The sequence below is a fragment of the Schistocerca americana genome, chromosome 4 (genome assembly GCF_021461395.2).
Source record: "Schistocerca americana isolate TAMUIC-IGC-003095 chromosome 4, iqSchAmer2.1, whole genome shotgun sequence".
Lineage (NCBI taxonomy): Eukaryota > Metazoa > Arthropoda > Insecta > Orthoptera > Acrididae > Schistocerca > Schistocerca americana.
Genome location: NC_060122.1, coordinates 635,035,486 through 635,047,486, shown reverse-complemented (window position 1 = coordinate 635,047,486; position 12,001 = coordinate 635,035,486). Strand labels below are relative to the sequence as shown.

At 38.9% G+C, this 12,001-nt stretch overlaps 1 protein-coding gene across 6 annotated transcripts in view; it reads right to left on the bottom strand.

Moving 5' to 3' along the window:
• The window catches only part of LOC124614006 (galectin-4-like), a 141,934-nt gene that overhangs the window by 8,635 nt on the left and 121,298 nt on the right, over window positions 1-12,001 (bottom strand). For 4 of the 6 annotated variants that reach the window (XM_047142816.1, XM_047142821.1, XM_047142818.1 and 1 more), the window contains one exon: window positions 11,259-11,339. The exons of the other annotated variants lie outside the window; for them this stretch is intronic. In XM_047142816.1, coding sequence (XP_046998772.1) covers window positions 11,259-11,339 — 81 coding nt within the window. The remainder of the gene's footprint in view (window positions 1-11,258; window positions 11,340-12,001) is intronic. 6 annotated transcript variants of the gene reach the window in all.

Here is a 12,001-nt window from a genome sequence, read left to right as displayed (position 1 = left end):
AATTTCATTTGGTAACACAGAGATTTCAAAATCAGATTTGAAACTGCAAAACACTTCCTGTGGACTCTCATCATAGGTTTTCAGTTACGTGCTACAGATTAAAAATAAAGACATTTCAAAATGTTAGGAAATTAAGGAAATGGGCCCAGGATAAATTAAAAGAACGAGAGGGTGTCAAGAGTTTCAAAGGGAGCATTAGGGAAAGACTGATTGACAAACAAGAGAAAGGAATCAACAGAAGGCGAATGGATAGCTTTGAGACGTGAAATAATCTGGCAGCAGAGCATAAATATGCAAAAAGACAAAGCCCAGTAGAAATCCTAGCATGACACAAGAAATACTGAATGTAATTGATGGAAGGAGAAAATTTAACAAGACATCAAATCGAGAAGGAGACAAGTGGTAAAGACATCTAAAAAATGAGACTGACAGAAAGTGCAAAATGATAAAGCAGGAATGGCTAGAACAGAAATGCGAAGCTGCATAAGCACTTCACTTACAGGAAAACTATAGAAATCTTCAGAAACAGCAAAGCAGCTGTGTGAATAAAAGAGCTCTGGTATCAAGCCAATATTGAACAACTAAGAAAAGGTTGAAAGTTGAAAGAAATATACAGAATGGCTATACAATGGAAACAGCTTCAAGAAAATATTATGGAAGAGGAAGAGCAAAATAGATGATGTTGAGATGGGAAATATGATATTGTGAGAAGAAAATGACAGAGCACCGAAAGACTGAAGTCAAAACAAGGTCACTTGAGGAGTATGTTTCCTAAGAATTATTGAGATCCCTTGGAGGATCAACCGTACATAACAAAACTATCCACCTAGTATGCAAGATATATGAGACAAGCACAATATCCTCAAGACTTTAGGAAGATAAGTCCTCACAGATGTAAATATTACTGAAACATTAGCTTAAAAAATCGTGATTGCAACATCTTCACACAAATTATTCAAGAAAGTGTAGAAAACCTCTCAGAAGGCAGTCTTGACGAATATTGGTTTGAGTTCTAGAGAAATGTAGGAAGACTGAGGCAATCATACTGACTCTATGACTTATCTAAGAAGATAGGTTCAAGAAAGGTAAACCTAAGTTTACAGCATTTGCAGAGCGCCTCTGAAATTGTTGACTGGAATACATGTTTCAGAATTCTGAATGTGTCAGGCATAAAACTCAGGGAGCAAAAGGTTAACTACAACTTGTACAGACTGCTATTGTAAGAACTGGACATAAAAAGGAGGCAGTATTTGATAACAGATTGTGGTAAGGTTGCAACCTAGGCCCAGTGTTATTCAGTTTGTACAAATGAAAACTTTGTGGATAAGAGATGACAAAGGTCTCGGAAGAGCAGCTGAACGGATTGGATAATATATGACCCTCAACAAGTGTTATGGAATACCGTCAAATTAAATCAGGCAGAGCCGAGGGAATTATATCTGGAAATAAGACAACAGAAAGAGTAAATGAGTTTTGCTCTCTGTGCAGGAAAATAACTGATGATGACTGAAGTCAGATGAAAAATCTTGATTGGATTACTACACAGGATAGAGTAGCATGGAGAGCTGCATCAAACCAGTCTCAGGACTGAAGACCACCACAACAACAACAACAACAACAACAACAACAATGACTGAAGTAGAGAGGATGCAAAATGCAGACTGGCAATAGCAAGAAAACCATTTCTGAAATACAGAAATTTGTTGACATCGAATATAAATTTAAATGTCAGAAAGTCTGGTCTGAAGGTATGTACGGTTGATTAAAGGTTCAGGTAAGCTTGTAAAATGTGGTGCTACCAAAGGCTTTACTAAAGTAGTAAACCTGTTCAAGAGAAAGTTGGCTGCAATATTTATGTGAACATGAAGAGGCTTGTTCAAAGTAGCCTACTGTGGAACACTGTGTCAAATCAGTTTTTAGACTTTAGACCACACCAACAACAACATTCCTTTAGACAGCTTATCAACTCCATCACTAACATTTAGATTTGCCTTTTTATTAATAATTTTGTGCATCAGTGCACATCCAAGAAGGTTGACTGGTTCAAATATTTGCATAGTTTATTTAATACAGACATTAGAATAGATATAAGGAGAGACGCACATTTAGCAGCTGCTAACAGAACACTTCAGAACTTGTGAAAAATTCGAAGGAAAAAGATTGGTCAGCATCAACTTAAATATAATGGCAGTATTATTTCAGACATCATCATCTAAATGCTGTGCCCTGTTACTAAAATTTTCTCTGTCCATTTTCAACAACGTCTCACTTTCACAGCCATACAGGAGCACACTTCAAATTGATGTCCTGGCAAACCCTTTCTTTTCCTTTTTCTTTCTGTACTAAACTATTTGTCATCTTTCAATGAAAGCATGCTCAGCTGATGCAATTTTTTGTGATTCCCATACTGCATTTCTCCACTGTGATTAAGGTGCATAAATAACAATCATCAACTTTTTTCTATTTTGTTACTTTCCATTTTGATGTAGAAAGCATCATCTGTCTATGTCTCTCATTGTTAGCTATTAAGGCAATATCATATCAGCAAATCTTATGCAGTGTATGGGAACACTATTCACTTTAACTTCAGAGATGTTATCCTCTGGAGATCCTCATAGTTTTTTCCAAGAAAAGTTTAAAAATGAATACTACAATAATGAACAGCTTTTTCTTACCCATTTTCTGATGTTGGCTTTAGATTGTTCCTCATTAATATGTATCATTGAACTTTGGTTTTTGTATGTTTTATACTGTTCCTGAATAGGTGCGTTTCTTTCATGGTCTTGAAAAGTCAAATTGCTTTTATGGGTCAAAAACATATATGTAATTATCTCAATTTAATTTCAACTTTCTATCTAGTAAGCTCTTGTGATGCTATTTTTTGTGTAAAACTAAAATTTTGCATTTTATTCTATTTTTATTATGGATATGAGTATTTTTTCTGCATGTGAAATTACGTTTATTGTTCTGCAATTGAAACAGTCTGCTGTATTCCCCCCTTTTTTGTGAATGAGTATCATCATGTTCTCTACAATATCATCCGAGGAGATACACAACATGACTTTATAATTTTGAAAAGTACACCTGCTTTGAAGCAGGGATGTAAATGGAGATACAGCGTTCTTGTCCTATTTTGGCGGCATGTCTTCGAGAATAGAAACAATCCTCAAAAAGCATGACATCAAGTGTGTTTTCTGGCCACCAGCAAAATTGAGGAATTTATTGTGCTCGGTCAAAGACGACCTTGGCCTTAGCAAATGTAGCATGTATAAAAAAAATCCCATGCCAATGTGGAAAATCTTATATTGGACAAACATGCTGAACCGTGCAAGAATGTTGCATCGAACACAGTCATACAAACCAGGGGCAACCTGATAAATCAGCGGTAGCGGAGCATTGCCTGGACACAGGACATCGTAAGCTTTATGAACAGATGGAAATTTTATCCCTAGCGTCATCTTTCTGGGACTGTGTTGTTAAGAAGGCCATACATATCCATATGGTGGACAATCTTATCAACAGGGATGCAGGTTTTCAACTAAGCACCGCCTGGAATCCAGCACTGGCTGCCATTAAATCAAAAACAGGGAAAACAAGAACTTCCAATTAATCAAGTGACGCAATGCACAACTGAGATTTAGTTCAGACTTTAACTGCAGGAACATCCGGTAGCACAGTGATTGCCAATAGCGCAAGCGCGGATGGCCTTTCTGCAGCCAGGGGCGCCGCTTTCCTCCAACTGTGAGCATCTTCCCGCACACATGTATTGCCTGCTCCCGGCATGATAAATTCTGACACCACCACGCAATTATCATCAGTTTTGGCCTACAGCAGTGACAGCAGCAGCCCCCTTCTTATTGGTGGCTCTTGAATTTTTTCAATATGCATCTTGTTGCATTGAGCTTTCTGTTTTAGATAGAGTTTATTAAGTTTCTATACTAACTGTTCACTAATATGAAATCAGGTTGGTACTTTCTGTTATCACTCTGAGCTTTGCGTATGTGCCACCTCCTTTTATGCACTTAAGAGATTGTGTTTGTTGTCGCCATGTCATGATCCTCACAAAACCTAAGTATACACTCTTCTCTGTTACTGAAAAATCCTTATCCAAATCTACTTGCTGTCCTTTCAAGATAACACCCTACTACAGTGTTGAAATCCTTCTTTATGATTATATTGCCCTTTTCTTTTATTTTTATTAAGTCTTCTACGTTTTCACACTTTTTTTTCTTTTTTTTCCAATCTCATATTCATCCTATGCAAAAGCAGAAAAATGGTTGGTGGGTTTAGCTGAAAATATGATTATTAGTAATGTACCATTTACATGACAGATGTTCATAGCATTACCATCCACTTTTTGCCAGAATGATTGCTACCCCATTCCTGCCTTGTACTTCTCCTCTACTGTAGATTATTCTCTTTAAATCACTGTTGAAATCTTCATGCCATTGCCATCTGGTTTCCACAGACCTAAAATGTCAATCTTGCTGTTACACACTGAAGAGCCAAAGAAACTAGTACACCTGTGTGTAGGACCCCTGCAAGCATGCAGAAGTCCCGCAGCACGACTTGGCATGGGCTCGACTAATGTCTGAAGTAGTGCTGCAGGGAACTGACACCATTAATCTTGCAGGGCTGTCCATAAATCCTTTAAGAGTATGAGGGGGTAGAGGTCTCTTCTGAACAGCATGTTGCAAGGCATCTTAGATATGCTCAATAATGTTCATATCTGGGGAGTTTGGTGGCCAGCGGAAGTGTTTAAACTCAGAAGATTGTTCCTGGAGCCACTGCATAGCAATTCTGGATGTGTGGGGTATTGTGTTGCCCTGCTGGAATTGCCCAAGTCCGTTGGAATGCACAATGGACATGAATGGATGCAGTTGATCAGACATGATACTTATGTATGTGTCTGTCAGATGTGTGTGTAGCTGTCTCAAGGGTTCCATATCACTCCAATTCCATGCCCCACACCATTACAGAGCCTCCACCAGCTTGAACAGTCCCATGTTGACATGCAGAGTCAATGGATTCATGAGGTTGTCTCCATACTTGTATACGTCCATCCGCCTGATACAACTTGAAACAAGACTCGTACAACCAGTAAACAAGTTTCCAGTCACCATCAGTCCAATTTCACCAAACAGTACAAGCCCAGGCAAGGTGTAAAGCTTTGTGTCGTACAGTCATCAAGGGTCATGGTGGGTCTTCGGCTCCGAAAGCCCATACCCATGGTGTTTCGTTGAATGGTTCACACATTGACACTTGTTGATGGCCCAGCATTGAAATCTACAGCAATTTGCAATCTGTGGAAGGGTTGCACTTCTGTCACATTGAACAATTCTCTACAGTCATTATTGGTCCTGTTCTTGCAGGATCTTTTTCCGGCCACAGCGATGTCGGAGAGTTTTACTGCTACCTCAGTAATGCTGTGCCCCATCACTCATGTGCCGACTATAACACAGTGTTCAAACTCACTTGTATTTTGACAACCTGCCGCTGTAGCAGCAGTAACCAATCTAACAACTGTGCCAGACACTTGTTGTCTTATACAGGCGTCGCCGACTGCAGTGCCGTATGCAGCTGGTTTACATATGTCTGTATTTGAATATATCAGTTCCTTTGGCACGTCAGTGTATGAACATGAAGCTTTGACATTTAGGAAAAAATATGAGGAACAACTATTAACACTTCTGAAAGGAAAGGGCCAACAAAAAATTTCTGGGCTTGCAATCACAGGTGATAGCATAAAATTGAGGAGAAGGAAAACTGAAGAAATGTGGGAGTTGTAAAATCACAATAAGATCATCACACAGCTATAATAGAAAAGGTTGACCTGAGCTGGTTGAACAGTAAGAATTTAGAATTCTATAAGAAAACAGATGGAACACAAGGAAAAGCAGACCAAAGGCAATTGCTGCATAAAGAATAAAGGAAGAAGGTAAGTGCTGGCCAGCGAAAGGCAAAAAGATGGTTGAAAATAATGACTATTTTGGACTGGTCATGGTCACTTTCAGAGGATGACACATGATGACCACACTATCTTTCATGAGGTACCGCTGTTTTTCAATGTTTGATAAATTACTTTGACTATTGCATGTTACAAATTTAGCCCAGCAGCTGACGAAGAATGAGGGATGTTGCAACCCAAATCTTCAAGACATAATCATCAATGAGGCTTTTCTGTCATGAAAGGTAGAAGATATGTTTACAGTTGTTACACCTTAATGATTTCCTTTTCTAGCACAAGAACAGAAACACGTCAATCCACATTAATGTAAAATTTACAATGGAGCTTGAAAAGACAGGTTGCTTCCTTTTCTTGACGAGTTTCTTGAGAAAAAGTGGAAAATACCTTCACAGTCCACAAGGTCAATAGGAAATTTACTCCCTTTTACCTTTAACCTCATATCTGAGCTATAATTGTCCCTCACAAAGAAATGCTGTCCTGACAGCACAAGTCCATAAAGCTTGCTCTCACTAAAGGATTGCAACACCTACAAACCAAGAACACATTGCAATTATGGGGATCCTGTATCGTTCCACATCACTATATTGATTATATTTTGTGACATTTGCCATAAACTTATTGATTTGCTTCAACACATATTAAATATTACGTTACTGCAACTATTCCTGGTTTAGTCTTGTCCAGCACTTGTCTGCTGACAATGCATTCTGAAGTGCTAATTGTTGTTACTTGGCATCATGGTCAGGGAGTTGCATTCAATAAAGACACATGTGTGTGGAATAGGTTGGGTTGGACATGTTTGCCAACATGTTTTCGATATAATTATTTGTGCCATGTGCTGAGGGTCAACTTTTCAGTGTGGAATGATTAATGTACTACTGTGGCATGTGGTTGTCACTAAAGCTGCATGAAATGAGCAATATTTTCAGTAACAAACCATACAGTTCATGAGTATTTAATAACTGTTCTCAAGTGAAATCATAATTGTCTGCTTCTTCGAATTACCAGTAAATGAAATACTGTATACCTCCAAATCCACGATGAGGTTTTTTCCTGAAATTTCATGCCAAGAAAGGAGGAGGTTGTCTTGCATCCATGGCACATGATGTGGAGTTTCTCTTTTCTTTGCCAAATAGAACTTGGAGCTTCCATTAAGCTGTAACTTTTCTCTTTGCTACACCAACCTCTTTAATCTTAAACATACAAATGTGGTTTAGGCATTGTTGTATGACAGCAGGTGGTGTTTGTTGCAGCCTTTTTTTTTCTTTCCAGTTGTTATTTGACTTCGGAGATCTCACATTCCAACTGTACAGTAAAGCGTGTCATGGATCATGGTGTGGAATGATGTAGTTCAACATCAATGTTTTCAACATAATGCAGGCATTACTATGACGGAAATTGCAAAATTGTGGTTGTTTGGCATGCAGAAGCAACAAACAATTGTATGGCTTCAGGGAAGTATGGAGTCATATAAGGTAATATTCAGAGGTGGCAAAAGGACAAAGGACATCTGAAAAATGCGAAGTCAACAACGAAAGCTTTCAGTGGCCCACAGAGTGGATGTTTTGAAATGAATTGGAAATAGTGGCATTTGTGCATGAGAGAGGTAAAGAAGGAACACAGTTTCCCGTGATGCCATATGAAATAATGCATGTGAATTGGCACAGGAACACAGCGCCCAATTTAAAGCCAGTTCTGGGTGGTGTACAAGGATGATGCAACACAATGTACTTCTGCTGGGACATCTGTCATCCTTTGCTCAGTGTATCTCCGCACTGTAGGTGGAAAAACTGGTCAAGTATCAGTGACACATTATATGACTGAGGAAGGAACATGCTTACCTCTTTTAGGCAAAAATCAGAAACACTGATGAGACCTCTGTTTACTTCAACATGCCATCCCATACAACAGTTGAAGAGAAAGACCCACAAGCACTTTGGTTCACACAATGAGCAATGAGAAATCGTGAACCACCGTCATGTATGTGTGCTTGCTGATGGAAGAAAGCTGTGACCCTGTGTCATCCTACATCACAAAACCTATGCCAAAGGAAATGCAACCACCTGGTGTAACAGAAAATGATGGGTGACTAATAAGTTGGTTATAGATTGGCACCATACAGTCTGGAGCAGGAGGCCAGACAATCTTCTAAAGAATGGTAGGATGTTGATCCTTGATGCTTTCAATGGACATCTTGGACATCTGACACCAGCAGTAAAGACAGAGATCCTGAAATTAAACAGATATTGTTGCCATTCCAGGAGGCACAACTTCACAACTACAAGTGATACGCGTGGTGGTTGGTAAGACATTTAAAGACCATCTGAAGCAGCTGTACAGCAGTTGGTTACAACGAGGTTGGTGTAAAAACAGCAGGCTCTGTGGACCATGCCAGTGAAGAGGACTAAGTGCCATCTTTATCTGACTAAGGGAGGTCTTTATCTGATTTTATTTTCTGTGTACTGTCATTTTTACTGTCTCTTCAGTTATCTGTAGTAAGGTAACCATGTGTATGTTTTCAAAATAAACCTAGTATGAGTATACATGTATTTGTGTAACCCCTTGTTGAACAATGATGGGTCATCTTGGAGTTGTCCTGGATTTGAAATTGTTAGCTCCTTGCAGTGGAAAGAGGAAGCATCGTTGTATAACACATTACACCAGCAGGATGTGTTGTACAATTCAGATCAACAAAATCTCTGGAAAGGAAGGAATCAAAAAAGGAACAAACAAGAGTAATGCCTCTTGCATATGTTAGCATAATTGTTTGTTACATCCAGTATATATTACTCCTATAAACAAAGATAAAATGTCAGCTTTTGAAAACTGATGTTTGAGGACCCTGAAAGTGGCAATGTAGGACTGTTTCCGGCATGTCTTGCAGTGTTCTCACTTGGATATTCACGGACTGCACAGCTTCGACTACAGCCAGGTACCCTCGTATAATGCAGACAGCATCAAATAGGGCAAGTGCAATGGCTAGACATTTCCTGCAGAGGAAATCAGGTAGATGTGCACACATACAGCCATGTAACAGCTGAGCAGCCATGATCTCCTTAAGTAAATGAGGGGAAAATGATATCACAGCAAGAAAAACTGCTGACACCCATATGAATTATTGTATTGATAAGCTCCAGAAACAACTAGGTCTCCCCGAGGTAGAAATGATAATACACTGGAGGAAATTGGACTGAAAAATTAAATGGAGCATTTGCAGTTTCATTGAAACTATAGTCAATTAAATTCAAGTACAGTGGTTTTCAAGGAAAGTAATGGTAAGGATGAACATAAAAAATATTTTATGCTCCTCATGTACTTCAAGTAAGGATATTAACAAGTTAGATTTTTCTCTCTGGGGCTCCGTAATAATACTGTAAACTATCAAAAAATCCAATGCATAGATTTTAATACATATGTACCAATTTCTATATTTCCAATAACAGAATGGCTACTTTCTTTAACTGTTTTCACCTGGCAGCATAACTTATTTCTCAGTGCAAAATTGCCAACAAAACCAACCAGAAATGCAGAACTTCTATCTTCTGGTCTGTACAGGGCCACAAGTCATTTTTTCAATGTTCATGCAGTACTACTCACAGATGCGTGTGCTTTTATGATGCAGCAGTCATGACACATTTCTAAAGCTGATTGGATTCTGGATAGTGAACACCGCCATTTGCAAGCTCTAAGCATTGAAACAGTTTGCTGGAGAATAAAATGCTTCAAACATTACCTTTGGATCCAAAAATGTGCTTTTTCTTTTCTTTTGTGTAATTATGGTACCTACCTCTGGTAAACCAACGTTTTAATATGATAAGTCTTGTGTGGAATACAAATAATGGAAGGTGTAAATGTAAATACATACCGTATAGTTGCAGAGTTGAGTGATCGACAGGCACTTAAGATTTATAATGTTGCCATTTTCTGGACAATGTGCTTCTTCACACTAACAAAATAACACACACACACACACACACACACACACACACACACACAAACACACACACACAGTGCCAGACATGACACATACAATTACAGTGTGCCAGAAATGCAGCTTGATTGGTTTGAGGGGTTGTGTCAGGTTGAGTAGGTGGGAGGAGCTAGGAGGTGGGGAGGGGGAGGGAGGGAGAGACAATGAGGGAATGAGGCATGATGTTATACCAGTGAGCTCACACTGTTGCACACAAAGGAAGTTGAGTGACGTTCACAAAGTGTCTGCTTGAGTTAGGATGGAGAGGTAAAAGAACAGAGTGCAGGGGGACTGCGGAGACAACTGTGTGCATGTAGATTCATGAGGTGAGGTGAGGGCATGGGGACAGGTAGGAGTGGTTGTGGATCAGGGATAGCAGAGATTGATGCCAGGAGGGTTTCAGGATCAGAGTTAAGTGTATAATGTGTAAGGATGATTCCTATCTGGGTAAATCAGAGAAACAGGTATTGAGGGGGGGGATTCCTATGGCACAAGGTGGGGAAGCAGCCATTGAAGTTGAGCATATTGTGTTTGGCAGCATGTTCTGCCACTGGGTGGTGAAATCAGCTCTCGACCACAGTTTGGCGGTGACCATTCGTTTGGGTGGACAACTGCTTAGTGGTAATGTCCACATAAAAAGTTGTGCAGAAGGTAAATGAGATAAGGTGTATGACAGGAATGCTTTCACAGACGACCCTGTCTCTGTCAGAGTAGGATAAACATGTGCTGGATTGGTGCAATGGGTAGGTCTTACACCTAGGGCCTACTTTACAGTGGGTTGGGAGTGGCTGTGGCATAAAGATGTACACTCAGAATTTTTATGTATCTAACTGTAAGTAGTGTTTAAAAAAAAAAAAATAGAAAAATAAAAACACCATTCACGCAAAAGCTAGACACGTAATAAATCATTACATAGAATTCCACCAGTAAGTACGAGACTGAAGGGAACTGTGTATCTTATTCAACAATGTGGGCTCTGAACTTTCTAAGCTGTTATTTAAAATAAAAGTTATTTGTTTTATTGATAACAGGAAATGAACTAAATGGCTTACTGCAATGAGGTGGCTGGTATGGGAATATGGGCTAAGAGCAGTAATATGGTTCAAGAAAAAATTCATGGTTTTGTTGACCTACCTCACTGTTCACTTGATCCCACTTGAAGCTTTTTTCTTTTTAAGATGAGAATGTTAGTACATGGACATTTACATCTATTAGGGATGCAAACTCACACAGAAATGTTTTTGGGCAAATTATGAAAGTGGCATGCATGGTGCCTAATGGAATCCTATTTGATGCCACTAGAGCACAATCTCTACCTACCGGACTTAGGTGTCCTGTAAGAGCTGCTCCTGCCAGGCCGGCACCCAACAATGAGCCTGTGCCTGGCCCATGTCCACCACCCTAAAATATTTGTTTCCAGTTTGTATTACTGTACAACAGAGACAAATCACGTGAGTACTGACACTGATTCTTCTCTGTCTTATTATATGCAAGCTTTCATTAATTTACATTCAAATCACCCAAATATAGCATCTTCACACTCTATAGTAAATAAATACTAATACATCAACTTCTTGCAAAGCAATTCTTAGGTTAAACACTGGTCTGTTTGCTCTGTCTTGTCATGGATATAAACAATTGCTAACATAGCATGCAGAATGCTTCATAATGAATTTTCAGTGTACATAAATTCTGGAAAGATGGATTATTTTGATTAAATAACAGTTTTAACCATGTACAAACATATTTATTGTCACAAATGTTTTTGGGTTTAGATGACTCCTGAGAGCAGCACTTAATTATCCTGAATATAAAGTTATAAATAAGTATCTTACAAAAAGATAGTAGCAGCAGCTATGGACATAAGTATCAGTAATGTTGTATAACAATGTCATGATTTTTAAGTGAAATATATGTACAAACAAACAGAAATCTTACACAACCAGAGTGTTGTTGTACACCTGTAAGTGTTTGAAGCACACTGGCGGAACAGCTATAAAATAAAACAGTTACATGCACACCTAAAGATGTTTTCAGAAGTATTACTAGCCTGCAGCAACTAC